General features: G+C 42.3%; 2 protein-coding genes across 7 annotated transcripts in view; one reads left to right on the forward strand and one right to left on the reverse strand.

Moving 5' to 3' along the window:
• Window positions 1-8,075, forward strand: part of NDUFB2 (NADH:ubiquinone oxidoreductase subunit B2) — a 9,193-nt gene extending 1,118 nt beyond the window's left edge. Inside the window, exons 2-4 of the mRNA XM_047694474.1 lie at window positions 4,031-4,175; window positions 5,357-5,446; window positions 7,993-8,075. Coding sequence (XP_047550430.1) covers window positions 4,031-4,175; window positions 5,357-5,431 — 220 coding nt within the window. The 3' untranslated portion in view covers window positions 5,432-5,446; window positions 7,993-8,075. The remainder of the gene's footprint in view (window positions 1-4,030; window positions 4,176-5,356; window positions 5,447-7,992) is intronic.
• A 13,346-nt stretch (window positions 8,076-21,421) lies between these two features.
• Window positions 21,422-27,974, reverse strand: part of BRAF (B-Raf proto-oncogene, serine/threonine kinase) — a 178,676-nt gene continuing 172,123 nt past the window's right edge. For all 6 annotated transcript variants that reach the window (XM_047694465.1, XM_047694466.1, XM_047694470.1 and 3 more), the window contains 2 exons: window positions 27,569-27,722; window positions 21,422-21,600 (listed from right to left, as the gene is read on the reverse strand). In XM_047694465.1, coding sequence (XP_047550421.1) covers window positions 21,578-21,600; window positions 27,569-27,722 — 177 coding nt within the window. In that variant the 3' untranslated portion in view covers window positions 21,422-21,577. The remainder of the gene's footprint in view (window positions 21,601-27,568; window positions 27,723-27,974) is intronic.

Here is a 27,974-nt window from a genome sequence, read left to right on the forward strand (position 1 = left end):
CTCACCCCCATGATGGGGATTATAATGTCAATTTCCAGGGAGCTGAGTGAATGACAATTCTCTAAAGTATTTTAAGACAGCTGCTGCTGATGGGGCGCCTGGGTGGCTCAGTGGGTTGGGCCTCTGCCTTTGGCTCAGGTCATGATCTCAGGGTCCTGGGATCGAGGCCCGCTGTCTGCTCAGTGGGGAGTCTGCTTGCCTCCCCTCTCTACCTGCCTCTCTGCCTACTTGTGATCCCTCTCTCTCTCTCTCTGTCAAATAAATAAATAAATAATCTTTAAAAAAAAAAAAAAGAAAAAGAAAGACAGCTGCTGCTGCCTAGTAAGGACCTTACCAGTATTGTTTAACTGTTGTTACTAGGAAACGGAGACTCAGGAAGATTAAAGGAGTGACTTGCTTAAAGTCACATGTCTCTCAAAGCTGTGGAGCTGGGACAAGTTTGAGGTGGTAAGAAGGAAAAGGTCTGCGTGACCTAAACAAAGACAGTGATGGAGAGCTCCCAGCCATAGCCCTTGACCTTGCGTGGAAAAATTGGAGAGTGCCTCTCTTCACTGAGGTGTTGTTACTTCTGTAACACACCTTATTTTTATCACACACAGTTGTGTGATAATAAAGTGCATACGTATGGAGCATCTTCCGGATGTCAGGGTCCTTTCCAGGTTGTGGGGATGGAGCAGAATACAAGAGAGGTAAGGGAGCTTCCATCCTGGGGAGGACACAAGTAGAACATGTTAAGGTACTGTTAAGTGACATGAAGAAATAAAGCAGGGGATTAATGTAGAGAGTGCCTGGGATGGGGGCGGTTGGGGTATTGTACTTAGGATGATGTAGCAATGCAGGCCTGATAGTGATTTGAACTAGGATCTCGTGGTACGTCAGCCAGACAAAGATAGAGACTACAAGTGTCGAGGCTCTGACTGCTGATGATGGACAAGCAAGCCAGTGAGAGTGGAATGGGCTGAGTAGAGGGGAGCGTGGTAGAGGTGAGGTCAGGGGAGGGATCGGGGCAGGTTAGTGACAGGCCTGTGGAGATTTTTTTTTAAAGATTTTATGTATTTATTTGACAGAGACAGCCGGAGAGGGAACACAAACTGGGAGTGGAAGAGGGAGAAGCAGGCTTCCCGCTGACTGGGGAGCCAAATGTGGGGTTCCATCCCAGGACCCCGGAATCACAACCCAAGCCAAAGGCAGATGCCTAATGACTGAGCCACCCCTGTGCCCCTCAAATAAATATATATTTTTTCACTATTTAAAAAAAATTTTTTTTTAAATTAAAAATTTAAAAAAAATTTCACTATTTTTAAAAAAGATAACATATTACTCAGCCATTAAAAAAAAGTCTTGCCATTGGCAACCACATGGATGGAGCTGGACAGTGTTATGCTAAACAAAGTAAGTCAGTCAGAGAAGAACATGATTTCACTCATAAGTGGAATTTAAGAAAACAAATGAGCAAAGGGTCGGGGAAAAGAGGCAAATGAAGAAACAAACGCTTAACTTTGGAGAACACACTGATGTTTACCAGAGGGGAGGTGGTGGGGGTGGGTGGGTGATATAGGTGATGGGGATTAAGGAGGGCATTTGCTGTGATGAGCACCAGGTGATGTATGGAAGTGTTGAGTCATTCTGTTGGACACTTGAAATTAATACTACACTATATTGTAACTAACTGGAATTTAAATGAAAACTTTAAAAAAACCACATACAACACCCCCCCATACATACATATGAAAAAGTAAAAACCATCTCTTACACCATCCATAGCTAATTATCAATATTTTTTGTAGAGCCTTCCAAATAAAAGTGTTAATATATTGAATAAATATTTACATAAAAATGAAACTATCATTTCAGTGTGGTATCATGCTGATGGAAATTCTAATTAAGAACTGTGTCTTTGGCGGGCGCCTGAGTGGCTCAGTGGGTTAAGCCTCTGCCTTCGGCTCAGGTTGTGGTCTCAGGGTCCTGGGATCAAGGCCCGCATCGGGCTCTCTGCTCAGCAGGGAGCCTGCTTCCTCTCTCTCTCTCTCTCTCTGTCTGCCTCTCTGCCTACTTGTGACCTCTCTCAGATAAATAAGTAAAATCTTTTTTTTTTTTAAAGATTTTATTTATTTATTTGACAGAGAGAAATCACAAGTAGGCAGAGAGGCAGGCAGAGAGAGAGGAGGAAGCAGGCTCCCTGTTGAGCAGAAAGCCCGATGTGGGGCTTGAACCCAGGACCTGGGATCATGACCTGAACCGAAGGCAGCGGCCTAACCCACTGAGCCACCCAGGCGCCCCAATAAGTAAAATCTTAAAAAAACAAAACAAAACTGTGTCTTTGGTTCATAAAATGAAAAAATAATTAGTATTATTTATAGGCAATATATAAGAGCTTAGGCTTTGCCTCCATATAATACCCCAGTGTTTTCATTTGTAAACATTAAGAACCATAGGATCTGTCTCCTAGGGTTATGAAAATAAATGATAATGCATATAAAATGCTTCATGTAGTGTCCGGCACATGGTAAACACTCAGTAAATAACTGTTCATAATCTTTAAGAGCAGGACAGGCTAATAAAAAGGGTAGGACGTAATATGTATCAGGGACCATAGATGTATTTGTGTTCACAGATCTACAGTACATTTGGGAGAAATGACAGTGCAGTTTGGTAGTTTTTGCTGCACAAAAGAGCCCATATTACAAGCTGTTCTTACCTGAAATGAGATTTTTTAAAAAAGATTTTATTTATTGACAGAGACACAGCGAGAGAGGTAACACAAGCAGAGGGGGAGTGGGAGAGGGAGAAGCAGGCTTCCCGCTGAGCAGGGAGCCCGATATGGGGTTCTATCCCCATGTGGGGCTCCATCCCAGGAACCTGAGCTGAAGACAGATGCTTAACTGAGCCACCCAGGTGCCCCCTGAAATGAAGTTTGTGAATACATTTCTATGGGAATTCTCTTTCAACTCTGTATTTTTGTATAGTAGAATATGTATATAGCTGCTAAATAGAACTTGACAGTAATGCCATTAGGTATGAATTATATTAAGTTAGATTCGATCAATAATAATTATAATCTAACTGAATAAAATGACTGCAGACCTCATGGATTGTGTCCCACAATTTGTCAACAGAATCTAAATGGAAAAAAAAAAAACAAAAACCAAAAAGTTGTTCATACTGAACTGTTTAAGGCTCTTTGTTTTGTTCAGAACTATTAGCTTATTAAAAAGGATTTGCTGGAGTGCCTGGCTGTCTCAGTCGGTGGAGCATGCAAATTTTGATCTCTGTCGGGGTCATGAGTTGGAGCCCCACATTGGGTGTAGAGATTGCTAAAAAAAAAAAAAAAAACAACTTACCAAAAAAGATTTGATGAGTCCTCTTTTCCATATAATATTCTTTATATTAGTAAAGACTGGGATGCCTGGGTGGCTCAGTTGGTTAAGCGGCTGCCTTCGGCTCAGGTCATGATCCCAGCGTCCTGGGGTCAATTCCCACATCGGGCTCCTTGCTCCGCAGGGAGCCTGCTTCTCCCTCTGCCTCTGCCTGCCACTCTGCCTGCCTGTGCTCTATCTTTCTGACAAATAAATAAATAAAATCTTTAAAAAAAAAATAAAGACTGTAATAGAGCAGAGGACATAATTTGCCTTTGAAATAGATATGACTAAACAAAACAAGATTAATTTCCTGATTTGTTTCTCTGGATAAGCTAAGTGACTGACTACCCCAGGTTCACATCCCTTAATTGAAACTTTGGGGCCAGTACCCCATTATTAACATGTTCCTATTTCTGCTGTAAAATCCATGAATATTCACTAAAGGGAAATAATCGTGTCTCATCCATGTAGGCCAGTTTTTGCTGCCAAACGAGTTTAAAAGCAAGCTTATGGAAGACGAGCTTCGAGGGATTATGGAGCTCTGTCATCCTGTACTTTGTGGAGGAGATGAGAAACGCTAGATTTGGTTTCTAGATGGAACTCAAAAGTTTTGGATGACTTCAGACGTGGAAGAGGTACCGGGTTGCATGACGTTTTATTCTGTCTCGTAGTGCCGGTGGTGGTGTGCATATCGAGCCGCGGTATAGACAATTTCCCCAGCTCACCAAGTCCCAGGTGATCCAGGCTGAGATATTCAGTGGGACCATGTGGTTCTGGATTCTCTGGCGTTTTTGGCATGACTCAGATGCTGTGTTGGTAAGTGCAGGGGAGTAATTCTAATATACTGATGGAGTATTGTAACTACTTGGATTATTACTAAATAGTAATAGCTTAGCTTCCCCCCCCCTCCTTCCTGCTTATAGACTGTGTTTCTGTCTAGATAACATCCCTTTACCATGTTGTCTTTGTGTGTGTGCAGGAATCCTGTTACTTGATGAAATACATAACCTCTGACCTTCCCCACTCACAGATGCGTGTGTACGTAGTCCCATCTCTTACGGTTTCTGTTAGGTTGCCGTATTTGGAAGGAAGACTAGAAACGAATTGTTTTACTTTCTGAACAAGGGCTTCAGCAGTGGGTTAAGTTTCACACTTAAATTTCTTTAAATGCTGAATGTCATCTAGTCTGTCTAGAGGCCCAGGGCAGCCAAATTGGGGTGGGAGAGATGTGGGCCAGCTTGTCCCAAGGAGAGAAGGTAGCTAGTGGTAACTTTCTGACATGTCATCAGCCTTGACTAAGCTTTCATGACTTTGACACAGACCCTGTTCTCTAGGACATTATGCCTTTAAGCCATCGAGATCTGTGCTTGCTGACTCAGATAGGACAGGAAAAGCATCTTCAGCATCCACATCTTAGACACATCATTTCTCTTATAACTTCTCTGTGCCCTTGTCACCCAGTAGGGAGCTGCTCAGTGTCTGTGAATTGGCAGCACGTAGTCACCCTTAGCTCGCCGTAGGCCAGCTGTCAGGAGGCCATGTGGCCGCTTGGCCTGAGACGATGATGCCGCCAGACACGTCCTAGATCAGGACTGGCGCTGCACGCGCCCGCCGGAGCCTCCCAGCTCTCCCCCAGGTCGGCAGCGGTGACAGGACACTCTGACACATTCTCTTTTACTGGGGCTTCGACACATTGTCGGGATGTGGGAGATCTTTGAAATCTGTTGTCTCCCTTCCTCCATCATAAACACACACTGAAATCCTGGCTCAGGCTGGTGGCCCCACAGCGGCCTTTTAAAGTTCAGGCCGCAGCCCATGTGAGTGGATCGGAGAACAGCTGGACCATCCCGTAGTTCAGAGTAGTCGAATTTGTTCTGTAGCAGGTCAAGGGCTGTGTGTGTGACAGCCTTACCATACATATAGATACATATATATGTATATATATTCATTGTATGGAATATAGATTCTTTACTTTTTTTTTTAATGGTTGTCACCAGGGTCACTTTGCATATCCAGATCCTTCCCAGTGGACAGATGAAGAACTGGGTATCCTCCCTGATGATGAAGACTGAGCTCTCTGCAAACAGGTGTGCCCCAAACTCCTTTTAAAGTCATTTATCTTGTGTCGATAAAAATGTTTGACTTTATCATGGTCTTGAAGACAGTACATTTTTCTTTCTTTTTTTTTTTTTTTTAAAGATTTTATTTATTTATTTGACAGAGAGAGATCACAAGTAGGCAGAGAGGCAGGCAGAGAGAGAGGAAGGGAAGCAGGCTTCCTGCTGAGCAGCGAGCCCGATGCGGGACTCGATCCCAGGACCCTGAGATCATGACCTGAGCCGAAGGCAGCGGCTTAACCCACTGAACCACCCAGGCGCCCCGACAGTACATTTTTCTAAAAGCATGAGGGACAGTTAACTATAGCCTGTCTAATTTCTGCCTTTTTAGTATTTTTGTATCTGCTGTCTTCCGATCCCTTTCTTTTGGTCTCCTCTTCCTTTTCTCTATTTGTTATAAAAAAAATTCTCTTCCTGAGTTTTGTTACAATTTAGGGTCCTGATCAAAGACTTCTTTAAAAATTCCTTTCCTTTTAAGATTTTATTTATTGGGCGCCTGGGTGGCTCAGTGGGTTAAGCCTCTGCCTTCAGCTCAGGTCATGATCTTAGGGTCCTGGGATCAAGCCCCGCATCGGGCTCCCTGCTCAGTGGGGAGCCTGCTTCTCTCTCTCCCTCTGCTGCTCCCCCTGCTTGTGCTCTCTGTCTGTCTGTCAAATAAATAAATAAATAAAATCTTCAAAAAAAAGATTTTATTTATTTGAGAGAGAGAGATCACGAGTAGGGGGGAAAAGTAGAGGGAGAAGCAGACGCCCTGCTGAGCAGGGAACCCGATGTGGGACTCCATCCCAGGACCCGGGGATCATGACCTGAGCTGAAGGCAGATGCCCCCACCCTGAGTGTCTAAATGGAAAGTTCCAGTGTGGGGCGTCTGGGTGGCTCAGTCGTTAAGCGGCTGCCTTCAGCTCAAGTCATGATCCCAGGGTCCTGGGATCAAGGCCCACATCGGGCTCCCTGTTCAGCGGGAAGCCTGCTTCTCCCTCTCCCACTCCTCCTGCTTGTGTTTCCTTTCTTGCTGTCTCTCTGTCAGATAAATAAATAAAATCTTAAAACAACAACAACAACAACAAAAACTGTTTAAAAAAAAAAAAGTTCCAGCATATGGGAATGTTATGGTATGGAATTGTGTGGAAATTAACCCTAAACAGTAAAAGGTTATCGCCCTTTCATTTTTCCAAATTAGGAATCAGAGTTTTTGTTCTTTCCAAAGGGAGGTATTAGGAGTAGGTACTAGAAAAAGGAGTCCCATTTTCCACAAACCCCTCAGGAGTTAAGACACTCTCACATGATGTGTTTTTAAATTAATCATTGCACATAAATAATTGCCATCTCTCAAAATGACTTGGAAATTGTTTTATTTATGTATTTTTGGAATTACGTTAAAGGCTAGGAAACATTAAATAAAAAAGCGTTCCTATTACATCATATTATTGGTATTGTTATTACAATTTTAATTAGAAGTAACTTATTGACATGAAAATTACAGTAGTTTGGGGGTATGTAGGGAGCAGGGAAATAGGAAAAAATGTCACCAAAGAGCAGACAGTTAAGCTGTGTTACCACTTGTTGGATTTACTCTGGGTCAGTCAGAGGTCCCAGTCCTTCCGTGGACCCTGCTTCCCCGCGTAACATGTCTGCCAGCACTAACCTCTCCTCTTCCTGTGGATCTCCCAATATGCTCCCACACAGCCATTTCTTTCTTTTTTTTTTTTTAAAGATTTTATTTATTTATTTGACAGACAGAGATCACAAGTAGGCAGAGAGGCAGGCAGAGAGAGAGGAAGGGAAAGCAGGCTCCTTGCTGAGCAGAGAGCCCGATGCGGGGCTCGATCCCAGGACCCCGGGATCATGACCTGAGCCGAAGGCAGAGGCTTAACCCACTGAGCCACCCAGGCGCCCCACCATTTCTTATTTTATTTTATTTTATTTTATTTTTTTAAAAGATTTTATTTATTTATTTGACAGACAGAGATCACAAGTAGACAGAGAGGCAGGCAGAGAGAGAGAGAGAGAGGGAAGCAGGCTCCCCGCTGAGCAGAGAGCCCGATGCGGGACTCGATCCCAGGACCCTGAGATCATGACCTGAGCCGAAGGCAGCGGCTTAACCCACTGAGCCACCCAGGTGTCCCCCACCATTTCTTATTTTAAAGATGAGACTGTAGGGGCGCCTGGGTGGCTCAGTAGGTTAAAGCCTTTGCCTTCAGCTCAGGTCATGATCTCAGGGACTGGGGATCAAGCCCTGCATCGGGCTCTCTGCTGCTTCCCCCTCTCTCTGCCTGCCTCCCCGCCTACTTGTGATCTCTGTCTGTCAAATAAATAAATAAAATCTTAAACAAACAAACAAACAAAAAAGATGAGACTGTAAACCCTTCGAGAAAGCGAGGTGACTTTGCTTCTCAGGAAGACCCCTCAGACAGTCCGTGTTCAGCGAGTGCTTGAAAAATTGAACGAACCAAAATGATGAATTTGAATTACTGAAAATAAAAGTACTTAAAGTTTCTACTTTTGTTTCCCTGCAGGAGCCAGGTGGGAATTTCAAGCGTTTATGGACATCATATTGTACATGAAAGTTGTAAAATTAAAGTGTTTGGGTCAACAGTAAGGAACGGAGTTCTGAATGTTTCTCATAATGACCGCCACCCTTTCTGGATTATGTCCTGTGCTCCCAGCTGCTGTCCTGACTGGTTCCAGGCCCTTTCAGTGGGTCCTCTTGGGCACCCCCCAGTGTAGACAGATACTCGCTCCACTTACCAGTGAGGCAGTTGAGGCCGAAGGCAATGAAGTCACTCTGCCTGCGGGTCCCACACGGATGAGTGGCGACATTAGGTCTGACCCTACGCCTGACTGCAGTGCCAGATGCCCTCCTCCTAGGGCACGTTTTAGTGCTGTGTATGTTGACAGTGTGGAAACTCTCGCCGCGTCTTTACGGCCGGCGTCGTCCTGCCGTGATGGACAGACGCTAGAGGTCCGGGCAGTCCACTTTTGTATTAATGTATCTCTCGTGGGCTGGGCGTTGTGCCGAGTGGCCTTTAGTGGACATAAGGTGCACGTCTAACTAGGAATTCTTCGGGCTGGAGGAATGGGAGGTATGGGTGAAATAGGATATTCCCCTTTTATCTTTTCTTTCCTTTTTTTTTTTTTTTAAAGATTTTGTTCATTTATTTATTTGACCCACAGAGAAAGATCATAAGCAGGCAGAGGGAGAGGGGAAAGCAGGCTCCCTGCTGAGCAGAGAGCCGGGCGCGGGACTCGATCCCAGGACCCTGAGATCATGACCTGAGCTGAAGGCAGAGGCTTCAACCCACTGAGCCACCCAGGCGCCCTCCCCCTTTTTCTAAAATGTGTTTGTCCTTCCACACTTTCTGTAGTATTGCAGTTCTCAGGAGGTAGGACAGAATTTTCTTTTTCTTTTTTTCTTTTTTTTTTTTTTAAGATTTTTATTTATTTATTTGACAGAGAGAGATCACAAGCAGGCAGAGAGACAGGAGGAAGCAGGCTCCCTGCTGAGCAGAGAGCCCGATGCGGGACTCGATCCCGGGACTCCGAGATCATGACCTGAGCCGAAGGCAGCGGCTTAACCCACTGAGCCACCCAGGTGCCCCAGAATTTTCTTTTATCTGCAGTATAGAGTCGCTTAGTGACTTGCCCAGAGCATAACTATTCATATTTTTAATTTAGGTTTTTGACCACCAAATTGTTGGTAATACAACACTAAATAAGACAGATGATTCAGTTCTTTTTTTTTTTTTTAAAGATTTTATTTATTTATTTGAGAGAGAGACAGTGAGAGAGAGCATGAGCTAGGAGAAGGTCAGAGGGAGAAGCAGACTCCCCGTGGAGCTGGGAGCCCGATGCGGGACTCGATCCCGGGACTCCAGGATCATGACCTGAGCCGAAGGCAGTCGTCCAACCAACTGAGCCACCCAGGCGTCCCAGATGATTCAGTTCTTAAGGGACCTAGATTTTAGCAAGGGAAGACAGACCCTAACTGATTATGTGAGATTTACTGAGTGTGCTGAAGGAAATAACACTGGGTCATGTGCCAGAGATTGGTGGGTGCTGATCTTTGGGGAGGCGGAACCTGAGCAGGGAGGAGGAACTAGTTGGCCGGGGTTCTAACGGGAGGTGCTCTGGGGATAAGGGACAGCAAGAACCAAGATCTAGGATGGGACTGAGGTCACTGTGTTTCAGGAACACAAAGTGCACTGGGCTTCAGCAGGAGAGAAGATGGGGACTAGTTGATAGGTCATGGTCGCAGGTTTAGGTTTTATGGCAAGTGCGGAGAGAAGCCTCTGGCAGGCTCTGAACAGGGTCATGCTTGGGTTCCCACTCCCCTTTGGTTCTCCGTTGTCAGAGGGCGCAGTGGCAGCCAAGTGGAAGCAGGGGGCCCAGTTCCACCCTCCCCGCGGCCGGCTCCAGCAGTCCTGAGCCTGACACCGCAGCGCTAGAGACACCACCCTTGCTTTTGTTTCCTCAGGTGGGTGAGAGCAGTCTTGGCTCAGCTGAAAATACGAAGCTCTTTAAAAGGCCATCTTTGGGGACGCCTGGGTATATAGGTATATAGGGGGTGCCTGGGTGGCTCAGTGGGTTAAGCCTCTGCTTTCGGCTCAGGTTATGATCCCAGGGTCCTGGGATCGAGCCCCACATTGGGCTCACTGCCCCACAGGGAGCCTGCTTCTCCCTCTCTCTCTGCCTGTCTCTCTTCCTACCTGTGATCTCTGTCAAATAAATAGATAAAATCTTTAAAAAAAAAAAAAAAGCCTCTGCCTTCAGCTCAGGTCATGATCCCAGGGTCCTGGGATCCAGCCCCGAGTCAGGCTCTCTGCTCAGCGTGGAGCCTGCTTCCCCCTCTCTCTCTGCTTACTTGTGATCTCTCTCTCTGTCAAATAAATAAATAAAATCTTTTAAAAAATAAAGCCCATCTCTGTTCTGTACTTTTTAGGTCTAATTTTTGTTGTCTTCCACCAACAGCATTTTATTCGTGTGTACTCACTATAACCGTGAACTCAAGCAGGGTAATGCCATGAGCTCTTTCTCTTAGAAATCACTCAGAATTGCTTGATTGGAATGAAAGGAAACTTTAAAAACAGTGGTCTTCTAAACTCAGCCAGTGTGGCCTCCACATCCTGGTGCTTCCTTTTCACAGCTGGGCTGCGAAACCAATCTGAGCCGATGCAGAAATTGTCCTCAGCCTTCTGAGTAATGACCTCCACCCTGCCACATTTGACTCAAAACACTCTAGGGGTTGGGGCGCCAACCCTGAGCTGTCGCAAGTCCTGGTATCATTTTTGGCTCCCCCAGAAGCTAACAGCCTACTGTTGACCGGAAGCCTTCCTGAGAACATAAATAGGCAACTAACATGTTTTGTATGTTACATGTATTATATACTGTATTCTTTTTTTTTAAAAAGATTTTATTTATTTGACAGATCACAAGTAGGCAGAAAGAGGGGGAAGCAGGCTCCCCTCTGAGCAGAGAGCCCAATGCGGGGCTCAATCCCAGGACCCTGAGATCATGACCTGAGCCAAAGGCAGAGGCTTTAACCCACTGAGCCACTCAGGCACCCCCTATATACTGTATTCTTAAAGCTAGAGAAAAAAATTAAAGTCCTAAGGAACAGAAAATAACATTTATAGGACTGTATTTATTGAGAACAGTCACGTATAAGTGGACTAGCACAGTTCAAACTCACGTTCAAGAGTCAGCTGTGCAGCTTATAGGAAAATAAAGTGGCAGAGGGCCCCAAAGAGTAAGTACATCTGATTGGCAGTTACATACAGTTGAACAGAGGAAACTCCAGGCTTACCGTGGTCCAGGCACTGTGGTAAAAACTTTGCATGTGTTAATTCCTTTTTTTTTTTTTTTAGATGTTTTTTATTTATCCATTTGACAGAGAGAGAGAGCACAAGCAGGCAGAGAGAGAGGAAGGGAAGCAGGCTCCCTGCGGAGCAGAGAGCCCGATGTGGGACTCGATTCCCAGGACCCCGGGATCATGACCTGAGCCAAAGGAGATGCCCGACCGACTGACTGAGCCACCCAGGTGTCCCGCATGCGTTCTTATATATAAGTGCACATTCTTTCCGTTTTACAGATGAGGACACTGAACTATAGCCAGGTGACTTGCCCAGGGTCATACGGGGGTGCTGAGGCTCAGATCCTGGCTGGCTGGCTGTAGGCGGAGTCAGATTATCGGAGAGTCAGTACAGCATATGTAATTTTGATCATGACCTGCTCACAGATCATCTTACACCGTGACCTAGAGTACATGCCCATGTGAGTGTGTAATCCAGAAGTTGTGTGAAGCTGCACGTACCTGTGACACTGCTTTCTCTTATTCCAGCCTGTGTACAGAGTGGTTGCTCGAGGCTGATTCTGCTACCTGCCGCTGGGACGCAGCCTTTGGTCTGCAGAACCGGCCCAGAGCTTTTAACTTCCTGATTTGTAAAAGGGATTCAATTGTGTTCGCACACAAAGCCCTTAGAACCACATCTGCTATGAAGGAAATAATTCTAAATGGAAGCAACTGCTCTTTCTAGACCACCGGGTCTAAGCCAAGTTTATGGTGACCCCTTGTCTTCCACTAATCCCAGGCTGACTTGTGTCCAAAGCCCCGACGAAGCCTGTGAACAGATACTCCAGCAGTGGCAGGGCCGGCGTGGAGGGGGTCTTGTGCGCCCAGGGAGGCAGGGTGTGGCCTTCACAAATGGAAAGGCAGGTGGCGAAGACATGACTGATGGCATCAAATCAAGTGTCAAATTTTAACACAGATTTCTAACCATTAGTTTCCTATGGAACCTTGAGTGCAAATAACACGGGAGGCACCGTGTGGGGAGCCCCTGGTTGTGTGTGTGTTACAGGAAGGTAGCGAGATCAGCTCCGTGCCGCCTGCCCCAGGACTAGTCCATGCAAGAGGCCAACCTGACTGCCTGCTGCCACCACCTCATCGGAAGCACCAGTGTGGCCACAGTGAGGTGTGGAGGAATCTGAGGCGGCCTGAGCTACCGCCGACTTGCCTCAGCAGCCAGGCCTCTGCCTTCTATCACCTGCCCGAGCGGGGTCTTGCCCGAATGGCCAAGACAGCAGGGGCCAGTGGAGGAGATCTGGCACAACACCCATTTCTATCCAAATTTTGCTACAGCCGTTACAACTGTAACAATTGTATATTTAAGTGTATATATATAAATAAAATACATAGTTTATATATAATAAACCCACAGCGCATACTACTGCTGTTGGAAACAGGTCCTGAGTCTTGGCTACGTGAACCTAGGGGAGTCATCCCTGGGGAATCCTAGTCAGTAACTGACGGTGAAGGGACTTGGACCAGAATATCCTTAAGGATTCCCTCGGCACTAACATTTTATGAGCCTTGGAGAACTACATAACCGACGCAGCAGGTCCAATGGTCACGGCCCCTGGTAAAATTTCAGAACTAGTAAGATAGAGTGCTTTATAATAGAATTTTATCACAGTAACAAAAAGCATTCATCTTCTGGACTAAATTTTAAGGAAAACCTCTTGTGGAGTAATACATTCTTAAAAAATAAGGCCCCAATCATGTATGGAGTTTATTTAAAAATGAATTTCTTTAAAAAAAGCTTGTATAATGTATTACAAAATTACAGTTTTTACATGAGAAATCTGTAGTTCAGAGAAAATTCTTGTCTCCACAGAACTTTATGATTAGTTGGAGGGGGGCATGAAGGCCAGAAACCAGATGCCTCAAATAAAGTGCCATCCTGAAGACTTTTCTGTTCCTTCCTATAGTTCTTGGACATAAGGTTTCCTGGTGAAGCTTGAAAATGGTTTACTTTTGGGGTGCCTGGGCGGCTCGAACGGTTAAGTGGGTGCCTTTGGCTCGGGTCATGATCCCAAGGTCCTGGGATTGAGCCCCGAGTCAGTTTCCTTGCTCAGCTGGGAGCCTGCTTCTCTCTCTCCCTCTGCTTCCTGCTCTGCCTACTTGTGCTCTATCAAATAAATAAAATCTAAAATAAGATAAAATGGTTTACTTCTCTTCTGGTAACAGCCCAGTTACCTGACATAGCTTGAAGTTATTTCTAGGTGTCTTTCAAACTTGAGGTCATGAAATCACATGCACAAAATCAACTCACTGGCGTAACCAGCATTGTTAAAAAAAAAAAAAAAAACAGTGTAAAACACAATGCAGTTTCAAATCTACCTATCTATCTATCTAATCTGTGTACATTCTGTGTTCCCACAGAAAATGTATTGGAAATTTGTGTCAAAAAAAAAAAAATTGAAAGACCATTTTCAGGGGAACTTCTCCAGCTAGACTTTTTTTTTTTTTTTTTTAAAGATTTTATTTATTTGACAGAGACAGTGAGAGAGGGTAACACAGGCGGGGGAGGTGGGAGAGGCAGAGGGAGGCTTCCTGCTGAGCAGGGAGCCCGAAGCAGGCCTTGATCCTACAGGACCTGAGCTGAAGGCAGAGGCTAATGGAGCCACCCAGCTGCCCCTCCAGACTAGACTCTGAACTTTAATGACTCAGTTACTGCACACACTTCAACAGAGCCACTGCAGGGGAGCAGTCAGGTCCAGCGTCCTAAAACAACGGAGAGGCATCACCAACAGTGGACAGAGGCTGTCCCCACCACCGGAGTGCAGCTGGTACAAGGTAGCAGGTGTTTACCTGGACCATTTGCTACAAATAGTTTTCATACAAGTAACTTCTACCCACCCAGCCGTAACTGACATGAAACAAAAGGCACATTTCTCAGTCTCTGCATTGCCGGGAAGAACTGTCGGAACCAGCGTGATAGTGATAGAAAAAGAATCTTGATAAAGACTTCTCCATGCAGTCAATCTTTATTATAGCAGTATTCGCATATTCACATCAAGTACATAGAACTTTTTGCCTTTTATATAATACAGAGTTTTTAAATAACTTTACACAGAAATAAATCTCTTCAATCTGAATTTCAGTTTTTTAAAATTCTCCATGCTTTCTATCCAAACTGAACAATATTTTCCATTGTACAAATTTACATGAGAAAAACTCCAAAGTACAAATGAAGGGACCTGAGCAGGAAAGAACCAAAGTATCAAGAAGTGGGTATGGGGGAGAATTAAAAAAAAAAAAAAAAAGATTCAAGCAAACATTGAGGATTAAGGGACAACAGGGAGACATCATCCATTTGACTGAAAATAAATGTCTTTTTTTATGAATTGAAAAATAAGCTTTAAAAATAGTTACTCCATTGTAATTTTTGCAAAGCAGGTATAAAGAGGTCTCTGGACAATTTAAAAGTCCCCATTTTTTTTTCACTGGGCACACCCCAGACTCCATGAGAACCTTTTCAATGCTTGAGTGGAACTGAAGTGAACTAAACCCAAACCTTTGGCAGCGAGAGAGAGAGGAATGTGTGTGCGAATCGCCATTAGGTTTGGAGTGGGAAACCAGGAGCCATTAATTCACTGTGGTTAAAACACAAAGGATTTCCCTTTCAAGAGTTGTCCTCAAACCAAGAAGTAAATGAAAAGGGGGGTGTTTTCCTTTTTCTTGGTTTAAACCAAAGAGCAATCCTAAATACTGAACCAGGATTCAAAGGGACACAGGTTGAGGAATGGTCAAATTTCAATCCCCGATCAGCTGTGTGCTCCTAAGAAGGCCACTGCTGAGGGAGGAAAGGGTCAGAGGGTACAATCAACAAATGAGATCACCACAAAAACATACCACTGTGTGATAAGAGTCCTTTAAATCCGGCAATATCATGAAGGCCCAATCAAGACCATAACCTGTGGCATGGCCAAAGGAAGAACAGAGGACCCAATGAGTGCATTTCCAAATGAAGGAGGGAAAGGGTACAGCACACACACAGACACAGACAGACACCCACACACGCACACTCCATATGTAAACTAATACAACATGAAGATAAATAAGACATAAGGTTAGCCACTTATGTTGGTAATTAACATGAATAAAAAGGCGTTGTATGTTTACATAGCTGGTTTTAATCAGCTATGGAACATATACAAATGTATTAGGAAGGAATGTTTTTTTTTTAAAAACTGTTCACAGCTTAGAATAAAAAGCACACTTATTGCACTCTTACATTTTATTTCAGGTAATTATAGTTTATTTCCCACTGTCACATCAATTTCCCCCTAGCCCCAGACTTACGCCCACACCCTCCCACCTCCCATTTTGGTCCACTTTCTCTACATTTGTGCCTACTCTGTGAGCTTTGTTGCTTACGCTAGTCTGAAGTTTCTTCCACCAAGATACATGTGGGTTAAAAAAAGGCTTAACACACAAATGCAACACAGAATAATTTTCAACACAAACTCGTACTAAGCAACTTACAATCCCCCATCCCCACCCCTGTAAACGGAGCCCTTCCCTGCTGCATCTCTTTAGCCAACTTCCTTCCCAGTTCCCTACAGACCGTGAGGACAGCTAGCTGATCAGGAGTGCGGGACAGGGAGCTCAGCCTGCCTGAGACCAGCAGATGGTTCGCACAAGTCTTGTTTTTGATACTAACACGAATAAACAGATTTTAGTTGTTTGCCAAGAGTACATCAATCTACAAAATTCTTAAAAAACAAACCCCTCACACACACACACACACACACACACACACACACACACAGATACACTGGCTGTGTCCTCACACACAACTGGTTATATCACTGTAATTAGTCAAAACAGAATTTTGTTAAATAAAATATATTTTAATAAAATTAAACATTTTAAGAAAACTAATTTAGTAATTAATAAAACTAACAGTTGGATAAAGGGAGTCAAAGGGCAAAAAAAATTAAATTAAAAAAGGACTAAAAATTAACAGCTTGAGTTGTGGATGTTGAAATAAAAGATCTACGTAATCACTTTGAGGTGAGGACGAACCATCAGTATGCATGTTAAAGCACTGTTAACCTTACTTTTTAAGATTTAAGATCTTAAGATAAAATCTTAAGATTTTAAGACTTAACGATTCTGTCCTCCTTTACCTTAAAAATCCTGATAGAAACCATTAATTACCCTTTCCACCACTGGCAAAATTTAGGACTAAATTTCAACTTCATTGTCTTTGCCTGAACAGAAGTGAAAATAAGCTATCTGAAAACAACAAAGAGCTTACTCTCTAGTGTGCTGATAAAACAAAAATCTTACCAGTGTTTTCAATTCTACCAGAGCTAGCAATACACTGGCCCCTTCATTCTCCTCTGGCCAATATATGAATCAGGCGGAGATGCCACTGTCCTCCTAGGGCGCTCACCAACTTACGGGCGTCAGCAATACAACGCAGAAAAACATGTAGAGAACGTGCTGAAGACAGTACACCGCCCTCCCCCGGGGCGGGAAGAAATGCCAACGAGATACAAAAAGCACACCATGGAGTGTGTCCAGGTCATACCCACTGGCCACGTCATTACCTATTCCAAAGGGGGCCCCAGAGACCCCGTCTGGTCTCCAGAGCACCCTGAACAGCATTAGGACGGTCCCACTTATTTTGTAAACACGTCCTGGGAGGCAAGTTTACATTTTAGACTCTGAAAAATCACTGTTGAGGTTCGCAGCAGTACTCTTGAAACTGATAAAATCCAATTCTGTCCTCTACATTAGTTTCTTCCTTCTCACTCTTAAGAAGTATTTGCTGTCCAGCATATAGTACTTCTGAACCCCCAAACAACAGCAATTCTTTAAAATGTCTGTCAAACATTTCTGTTATATAAAAGTTCCATGCTTTGAAGAACCTATTGGAGTAGAAAAAGTTTCTCTAGAAAGGTCACTGAACTGTAATTTTCAACCTAGTTGCTCTATGTGATAAATATATCTGACTCTACTAGGGATTGTGTGCTTTAAAAAAATAATTTTGTTCACTGAAAATTTACTTGTGTGTTTTCTCATTTTTTTAAATGTGATTTTGGCTATAAACCCTTTAGTGCATTTGTCTCTGCAGTCTAAATTGCACTCTAAAAAATATTAACATAGATTGGACCAGAGTGGCTGCTCTCTTTGCAAATCACTGATTTCTGCTAAAATTTAAGCTTTTTTTTTTTTTTTTTATTGCATCTTGAAGGCACAGTAAAGATCATTTGGCAAATTGTCAAGGTATCCTTCTAGAGCCTCACCTATACATGTCAATGTAGGACCTGTAAGCGATGTGCTGTTTACGCTCACAGTAAACTTTCCATGTCAGGTTACTTTTTTTTTTTTTTTTTTAATAGCCTAATGGTTGGAATCCGCTGGTCCCAAGGTGCTGATTTTCTAGCGCTAACAATGCCAACTTGGACAAAGAAGAGAATCACGTGGAACCATTCTACCCTTTTAGCTGGGCAGGCTCTCGACAGGAGTGTCTGTGCACGTGATGGAGCTACGACTAAGTCATCATGAAGATGGTCCTGCCAAGCCCACTGCAGACTAAAGTTCTATCACGGTTAGTGAACTGTTACCGTAACTACTTCATTTCATGCTGCTGACGTAAGGTGAAGACTCTGAAACGAACCCCGAAACCGACGCCGGTGCAACCTGCAGCAACATTCCGAAACTCTGAGCTACCTCTTTCGGTGCTGCTGCTGCTGCTGAAATGCATGATGCCCTTTAAGACAAAGTAAGAGGGCTCAAGTTCAAGCACACATCAAAGTTAACCTCTTAAATCATCTTCATGTCCTAGTGCTCCCGACTTTTCATATTTTGAAATAAATAACTATTCATTTCCTCATTCTGAGGAGGTAGTATTTTGAAGAGGTCACCTGAACCCTGCAATGTGCTTCCAACTAAAGCCAGATGGGGTTGGCACAAGGCTGGGGAGCGAGTGCGCAGGAGGGGTAGGTGAGGTCCTGGGAGTGGGGGCAGCAGCTCCCGCACTGGCTGCTGAGAGAGAACACCGGGTGCCGAGAGAGCGAGGATCACACCGGAGGAGAATCTGGGAAGTATTTACAGAGTTTCCGGTGGACAGTGCTGAAGTCCTGATTGCCTCTTTATAACTGTGTAATGCTCTTTCTCTCCCAATACCAACACACATATAACATATAACATGTATGTTATATGGCATTTTATCTTTTAGGCTGCCCCAGTATATCCTCCAAGATTGTTAAGTGCAAGCGGGGACTGGATGTTCAGGAACCAGAATTTGACAGCTAGACAGAATCTTCTTTTAAGGTGCATAGAAGTACAAATGAGCACACTGGATTTTCTATTCACAATCTCTTCTATAAACTACTTTTTGGTCCATGTTATTTCAGTGGCAAAAGTACTAGACCGTAAGCTCTAGTTTGATGACAGAAAAGCCCACTGGGAATACTACATAATTTGAGACCATCTTTTGCGTCTGCTCCCCAATTTCTCAGAAGGCTTCACCTCTTCATACCCAAAAGAAAATGCGCTATAGAAGGCACCGCAGCCACTTGAGGGAAAAGACAGGAAACTCCACCCTTACAGGATCGTCCGTGAAGCAGCCGCACACTATCTGTACAAATTATTCATAAAGTGCTTTGCACAAATAAGGACTTCTTCCTTGTACCTTCTAGGAGCTCAAGTTTATCTGTAGTCTAAGCATCAAAAAGTAAGAGGAAACCCCTTGATCATGTCACTGTAAACTAGAGAGAAAACTATTTAATGGAAAAAAGGGATGAGGAATGCAAAATTTTTATTTTTCTTTTTTAAGGGCTCTATACAAATCTCCCAAGAAGACCCTGAGCCTGGCTTCTGACTGGGCACAGCTTCATTTGAGACCAAGTCTGTTCCCCCTTTTCAAGTGAGACAGCAACCTAAAGAGGCTGGAAGGGGACAGTGTGTGGCCCTTCTGGCGCTAAGCCTCCTCCATCACTGGCACCCATGCGGTCTCCTGCCCCCTCCACCCCGCCCCAGGCGGCCCCAGAGGTCGTCCTGCAGCCAAGCCGCCAGCCCAACGGCAGGCGCCACCTACTCTGCAGGATCTGCCTCCTGCTCAGACCGAGCTCTCTCTGATCTTGAGGGGAACACAAAAGCCAGTTGAAAAGCATGTCTGGGGATGTATTTAAAAAGAAAAATGATGCTTTTAAAAGAGAAGCAGCATTAAGCACACAAGATGCTCTTCAATCAGCATGAATCTTCGCAATTTCTGAATTTTGTAAGACGCTGCTCTGCTCACACGGGACTTCAGAACACACTGGTTTTCAAACTCATTAACTTCAGGGTATTTTCCATTTTACGAGGACAACCTTTCCCAGGGCTTTGGAATTTTCAGTAGGCCTTCCTCTGAATACAGTTATTTTAGCAAAAAGCATGGAATGGCAAGGAGCGTAAGAGGCTGACAGACGGTGGGATCAATTACAATTTGAAATCTTTAAATAACAGCTTCTAATTCCCTGATTTATTTTATGGGCCCTAATTTCTTTACAGTCTTGGCTACATAGCTTGGTTGGGCTAAGTACATTTGATTTGATTTACATTCCTAAATCCTGGCAAGAGATGCTAAGCCTCACGACAAGGGAGGTATTTGTCATTAATACGTCCAGAGTCACTTTGTTACTACTGCAATTTATGCCACCCTTTAGTAAAGGCCAAAGGAAGCTACGACTGGGTTTTCTATCTTCAACTTATGCAAAGATAAAGAATGATGTTTCTAATACCACAGCAACTCTCTCTATACAAACAACTGATGTTAGGCTTCACACGCCATCCCTCAGTCCCAATACACCTAAAATTGCTCTATTCTCTACCTGGGGAACTCAGCTGCCAAATTACCCAACCTTTTGAAGACCAGGCTTGGGAAAAAAGGAAGAAGGAGAATGAATGGAGACACCACCATTTTTATTTTAGGTTGCATATTCTAGATAAAAGACTGGAAAGAGGATGGAGGATGTAGTGTAGAGGAAGTTGGAGGAAAACATGAGACATTAGCAAAGATGTTAGTGTGGATCCAGCAAGTACCATTAATTTTAAAATTATAAATATCTGTCATTATGCTAAGACTCCCCATATTTAGGTAGAGAAAAGGATAATGATCTTTCTTTAAAAGTTGTTTATATAACAAAAATACAATTTTCCAGGATATATAATTCTGGTGGGAAGTATTCTTTTATTCCAATTCAATTAAATCTGAAAATTATTTTCTTTTTAATAAAAATATAATAGAAGAAAACTCAGAAATTAAGACTTGTACCTTACATTTAAATTACATAAATGTCTCACACATTCAAAACTGTTATCAAGCAGTTTTGTAGGCTCTGAATCAGATACTGCCATGGCATTTTGTGCCCTGGACAAAGTAGCCACGTATGTACTTGAAGACTGGAAGAGCTTAGGAGGAAGATATCAACTGTATTTTCCTGAGAACTTGCTACATTGTGGAGGAAAAAAAAAATCCCCAACACTTGTCTTCATTGCTGGACCCAGTGAGAAAGGAAGGCAATGTGTGCCAGCACTTTCCAGCCTGCTTGGTTAGGCAGACACCCTCAGTGAGCAAGGAAACAAAGGCCAGAAACCCAGTAGGTCAGGAAAAAGATGCAGCATTCCCTTTTCCTCTACACCAAATCATATCTCCTCCTTGCCTCATGCTCCATTTAAATAAAAGAGCTTCACTTGATAGAAATTGGTCAAAGACTGGACATGCACCACACAGAAAGGCCATGCTGCATTTTTGTTCCATCCCTCAGAAATGAACCGGTGGTGACTAGGGAAAAGAGCTCCGCGACAAAATCCCAGAACAGGAAAGAGAACGATGCTTGGCGATTGCAGCCGCCCCGTCAGGTGACCAGCCGCACACTGATCTGGCGGTTAGAAGGCCAGAGCTGACTGGCAGGCTCTCCACAGCCAATCTCCCAAGCTGTAGCAGCAGTTTCTTTCCATCATGCCTGACCATCAAAAGGTCAGAACTCAGGCTCTCTCCTCTTCCTTCCTGGGAGTGGGCAGACTTGTATGCACGTGGTATTTGTGTTGAAGAAGAAACACTGGCAGCAGAGAATTCTGGTTCCTAAAACATTCTTCCCTCTTTTGGTGGATGGGAAATTCCATTCTGTTCCACACCAGCTTATGCATTGAAAATTCTGTATCTTTAAAAAAAGATTTGAGGAACAGAACTGTGTTTTGATGTTAACAAATTGTACGAACACAAGACTTAAGAAATAAGAGTAGATGTTGCCATGATGGTGTGGCTACTTGAAGGCTGCAAATTCTCCTGTAGGGGGAGGACAAGAGCTAATTTTAAAAAAGTTATCTCAAATAACCTAGAGACCTAGACAAGCCTCACTGAAATCTCACTGAAAGGTGACTCGCTATTATTACAAATCTAGTGACACCATCACTAATTTAAAAGCAAAAATGGCTGAAATACATAATTTATAATATGTAGAATATGCTTCAGTTCTATCAATTAAATATCGAGTCTGTAGGTAATTTCCCAGTTGGATTTTACATGCTATGCTGAAAACCATTCCAATGAACAAAATTTCTCAAAAACAGATTGTAAAATAGTAAGGTTGATTTGAATACTCTACTCCCAGTTATCAACTCATTTCCATTATTTAATGCCACTAATAGAAAGGAAGAAGCAGGAATTATCCCCTATTTGCAGAAGATAAAATTAAGAGGTCAAATGATTTGTCCACATCACACATTTGATTGAAGGAAAGAAAATCTAGACTATCCATTTTCTAGTTCATTTCCCCTTTCAAACCACCAAACAATTACATGGGGGTATGTGTCATTGGACTTTCCTGAATTTGAGGGCTTTGTGCTATTATGTTTCACCCAGCATTTTGTTCACATCTTCTACTTGTGACTATAGGCTGGTTCCTCCCCTTACATGCACTCTAGCTGATTTCTGGGGGTTGGTTGGTAACCGACAACTATCAGAATGTAGTTGGCCTTAACATTCATTTTCCGTAATGAGAACCTGTGATGTGGGTCCAGTCACTGACACGAACAGACTCTTTCATCTAGGAGTGACCTGTCCATTCTCTGCCAGTGGAGTCCAACTGACTACTAGGGGACACTGGTGTGTCCCAACAAACAACAGATTGCTAATGACAGGCTGACTGAACCCTCAGATCGCAGGCTGATTATATTAGTGACTATCTGAATGCCTGCTACATGCCAGGTGCCTGAGTGCTTTATATATGTTGGCATCTAAGCCTCATAGTAACCGTAAGGCAGGTACTATTACTTCTCTTAATTTATGGAGGAGCAAGCTGGGGGTTTAGAATGGTGAGGTAATTTGCCTGATATCTCACAGCTAGAAAATGACACTGTTAAAATGCAAGTTCAGGGGTGGGGGGTCCTCAACAATGAATACACCCCTAAATAATTTTCAGTAATTACCCATTTGTTTTCCCATTCCGGATATTACTACTAACTGGACTGCAGATAGTGATACTATCTCTTTCTATCTAAAGCATTCCGTCTACTAAGCAAGTAACCATGGTATTGTGAGTCAAAAGATCAAAGAAGGGTAAAAGAATTATTCTTATATTTAAAAATTAAAAAGACTGTGAAGGGAGTATGGCATTGATGGAAAAAAGCCACATTACTAAGACCTCGGAGAGCCAAACATGAAGCACAAAACCACAGAGGGCTATTATGTTAACAAAGACTCTAGAAATCTATAAACATTTATACTACCTTTGCTTATGGTTTGAAGGTTGTTATTTTTTCCACTATTTTAATACATTTCTTTAGAGCGATTTTCAACATTCTAATTAGCAATCACTGAATATCTAAATCTCATTAAAGGAAGCCAATGTGAAAATAGGATTTACTGAGAAATCTTTATTTTAAAAAATGGCTATTCTGGGGGCGCCTGGGTGGCTCAGTGGGTTAAAGCCTCTGCCTTTGGCTCAGGTCATGATCCCAGAGTCCTGGGATCGAGCCCCGCATCGGGCTCTCTGCTCAGCAGGGAGCCTGCTTTCTCCTCTCTCTCCCTCTGCCTGCCTCTCTGCCTACTTGTAATCTCTGTCTGTCAAAAAAAAAAAAAAAAAAAATCTTTAATTAAAAAAAATGGCTATTCTGTTAAGTGAGAATATCAAAATCTTAATAATCTATTAACTGAGAATATCAAAAGTGATAAAATTCTATGTTAAATCTTATATACCACACGAAAAAATAACTTTAAAAAATCTTCAGATGTTTTTCCACTAGTTATGATAATTAGACACTCCTCACTTTGTTGTAGTGTTCTACTCTACAAACTTAAATGTTAGCCTTAAAAAAAAAAAAATCACAAAACAACCTCCCAGAGTATAAACTCTTACCAAGAAACCCCAAATCAGACACCAATAAAGCCAACCCTGAAGACCGCCCTGCCACTGTCTACCGCTTCTAAAGGAAAGCAGTTCTTCCTAAACAGACTGAAGGTCCAGGAACAAAAAAAGACAAAAAGAACTCAAAAGTTTACAGATCAATAAAATTAAACTCTTTCTATATATGTCCCTGAAATCATGGAGAAATTTAAGTAAAGATGGGGATAACAGGTAATGGATCTGCTTTTGGGGAAAAAAGCATATTCCTTCTTGCATGTCTGAAAATTATCTATTATCACGCCGCCTCCTACCCAATTTTATTTGAGGTGGAACATCCAGAACCCTGTGTGACTTCGGAAATCTCGGTGTTACTAATTTAATTACTGCCTGAAAAATCAAAGGACAAAATGAAACTTTTTTTTTTACTTGACTCGTTGAGAATAACCTAAGTTCTATTTTTCAATTGACTTTATTTAAGATTAAGGTAGAGGACATGTGGGAAGGGCCTGTGATTTTAGATACCTCAAATATCAAGATCTGTTTATTTGAAAGCTAAGGATTTTATTAGCTAGTTTTAAGATACTACATAATTATCTTTTATTCCCAGATTGAACGTATTTCAGTGGCTGTTAATACATATAATTTGCTATATACCTCTTAAAGATAAAATATGCTATGAAAAATTGATTTGCACAGAAATCAACCACCATTTTAGATGTGGGGGGCAGTCATCTGAAACCAGAGTAAGTCTCATTCTTTCTTTGTGGTGTCCTTTCAGGAAGTCTCAAAAGTATGATAAACATTCTGGCACAGACACACTGGATTTGTTAAATTCTTAAGAGAAATTACCATAGGAGAGATGAAATATTGAGTAAAATTTAAAAAGTGCTCTAGAGGGGCACCTGGGTGGCTCAGTAGGTTAAAGCCTCTGCCTTCGGCTCAGGTCATGATCCCAGGGTCCTGGGATAGAGCCCCACATCGGGGCTCCCCTCAGCGGGGAGCCTGCTTCCTCTTCTCTCTCTCTCTGCCTGCTTCTCTGCCTACTTGTGATCTCTGTCTGTCAAATAAATAAAATCTTTTTTAAAAAAAAAAGTGCTCTAGAAATGCTTAATAATTCTCAATCTAATAAGACTGTAACTGACAAAATGTTTTAGTCATGAAGTACCCATTTCATATTATTAAAAAAAAGGCAGCCCATTTCCTTAAATTGAGGGACTCACTTGGGACAGCCATTTAAGCTGCTGTGTTAAATGGTCACTATTTAAAGAGGAAAATTTAACTAATGTTTTAGTATGTCAATGACTAGTACAATATTTAATATCTGAAAATAAAAAACCTAAAGCATTTGATTAAATGCTGTGATTCCGAACTACTTAAAATCAAGAAGAAAAATCGTAGTCTTCATCACTGACCAGTAAAAATTCTAAAATGTAAAACAAATTTTGCAAAAAGGGTTCCTGCTGAAAAAGGAAATCAACTTTAATAAAAATATCTGGGGGCTGACGTTTTAGGAGTAAAAGCGGTCAGTCACAAGAGAATGAACGTCCTTCTGTTTCAATTATCTAGTTAGGTTAACTCTACATGCGGTTAGAAAATGTTTTTCTTTATTTGAAGAATATATCTAAAATGCATTATAAAAAAACAACAGAAAGGGAGACTACCATACGTCTTCTAATGTTCCCTACTTCTCCGCATCTGCGCTACCTAAACATCTCGCCCTGCCAGACTGTTCATGTTCTTTCACCAACACTTCCAGTGGGCCCAGTTTGGCCAGAAAACTACTAGGTGATCCTCTGGAGGCACACTGGAACACGTGAGATGGCATAAATAACTTTCTGAGCAGTTCTAAGAGCTCAGCAATGCCCTCTGGCAAAGGAGAAGGAAAGGAGTCAAATGCAGATAGTGGGGGGCTGGCCGGTGGTCAGTGTGGGGAGCTGTGGGGGGGTGCGAAAAAGAGGAGTAAGCACAGAAAGGACAATCTGAGTGAAACGAGTACACTGGGGAACTATAGAAGAGCTATATCAAGGAAAAGATCCTTTGACTCTTGTGCCTTAAAATGCCCAAACCTTTTGGCATTCCACAGACCAATGTAAGAACTCTGTTAGCTACACGCTTGCTATTCAGTTCGTGATAAATAAAACCCTACTTAGTAATACTAATAATCCTATCTTTAATATCACTAGAGGATTTAGAAATCCAGCACTTTAATGTTTTCCAATATGTTCCATTCTTTCATGCCTTTCCCATTCTTATTTTTGAAAACACAAGAGGGGTTCTTTTCCATTACTCTTGCCTAATTGAAAGGCGCGAATCAATTTTGAAGAACATGAATGGCATTACTTACTTCAAACTACTCAAATGAGGGGCGAAAGGTATGCCATGCTTCCTACTGAGAAGTTTTCCTGGATGAAATCTCATCCATTCCAATTAATAAAGTATTTTAGAAATTTACCTGTGGCACTTAAAAACTAAATTATCATTAAGGTCTTCCCGATTTTCTTCTTTATTGGCTCTAAGGATGGTATTTACACAGATGTCTGTGTGCCTGAAAAACCCCAAACTGTCAGTTGTATTTAAAAATCACCACAGTTCCTTTCTCACATTGAGGTCCTTCATCCACTTTGAGTTCCAAACTGAGTGAAAATGTATCTAAGAGGCTGGACTTTTGCTACCAACTTTGAAGTGGAGATGGTCATTTCTTTGATGAGATGACACTGATACTGCTTCTTTCATTTCTGATTCCCAGTAAGATTCTGGCTCACAGTAAGAATACACTGACTGCCACAGTACAATCATCTTCTACACAAGAAAATTTAAGTATTAGAAAGCACTACCAAATATTTCATACTGTGGGCTACACAAACAAAACCAGAAAAAAAAAAAAAAAAGAAAAGACAATTAGCCTTCACTCCTAATAAGAACAGAAGGAGCACAGAAATTTTATGACACATGGATAACATGATTGTTAAAAGAGGCATCATGAGAGGTAAGTATAATTTAATGTAATAATAATTTTTAAGAAGTCCATTACCTGGTTGTTTGGCAGCTAAAGATATCTAAACAAACAAAGCCAAAACTTCTCACAGAATTCTGTGAAGCTTTTGTAGGGGAGGAGGAAATAATTCATTTGGAAGAAATTCAACTTCTTTGTGTGTAAGACATCCTTGATATATGGGTAAGTATTATTTACAAGGAACTTCGATTTTTAACATTTGCCCACTAAAAAACTCAAGTTCAACCATATCACTCATGTCAAACATGACACTCCTCAGGTAACCAGTAACCTTGGTTACCTGCACCCACAGCTTATAAAAAGAAAGTCAGCCTATTGCTTTGAGGGAATAAAGGACATCCATATATTCCACATTATAATAAAAAGTTACAAAAAAAATATTTAGAATAAAAGTGACTTATTCAACCCAAGTGACTTTTTCAATTAGATCTGTTTGGCTTGCCTTGCCTAACACAGGCTAATCTACTGTCACCTTCCACCTGCAAGTCCATGCACAGGGATGTGCTGCTCTTGGGAGTCCCTGATGGACATGTGATAGCTAATAACAAAAGATGCATGAGAAAAGTTTAAATGAAGCTTAAAAATGAGAATAAGCCAGTAAGCAAATCTGGAACAGGACGTAAGCCCCCTGCAAGAGGGACCGCACATGTTTAGCAAGGTCCGTGCATTTTATAACAAGCACGGATGTTGAAAATCCAATGCTAAGTTTACATTTTAGATTGGGAAATAATTGTATCTAGTTTTTAAAAACCTACACATTCTTTGGTTCATCTTTTAAAAAAAAAGATCTTATTCAATTTAGCAAATATATAAGCAAACATATTTTCATTTCCTCGGTCCCTACTCCCCTCTACTGGCACACTCATTTAATTTCTTTCAGTGGACAGGAAACGCACCATATCCCCCTGCCTGGATGGGTGTTTTTGGAGAAGCACAAGCATATAGACTAAAATCCTCTGTTTGGAAGCCAGCCCGATTCAAGGAGGGTTCTGATGCACTGCGGTGAATTTTTGGCAATGAGCGGGCCAGCAGCTCAATAGAGGCGAGAATCTGAAAAAAAGAAAAAAAAAAAAAAAAAGAGAAAAAGAAAGTAGAATGAAAATCTAGGTGGTATTAATCTTTAAAATTCTCATCATACTTTATAAGAAAGCACCTGAAATCTTACACTTTGGTATTATCTTAAATGTCTAAAAAAATACTGAATAACTGGTATTTTTCCTTACAAAGAAAAGTAAATGATCAAACTCTTAGAGCTTTAATCTCTGTAAAATGAATGGAGAAAATAACCTATAGTTAGCTTTT

This window comes from Lutra lutra, chromosome 11 (genome assembly GCF_902655055.1).
Source record: "Lutra lutra chromosome 11, mLutLut1.2, whole genome shotgun sequence".
Taxonomy (NCBI): Eukaryota; Metazoa; Chordata; class Mammalia; order Carnivora; family Mustelidae; genus Lutra; species Lutra lutra.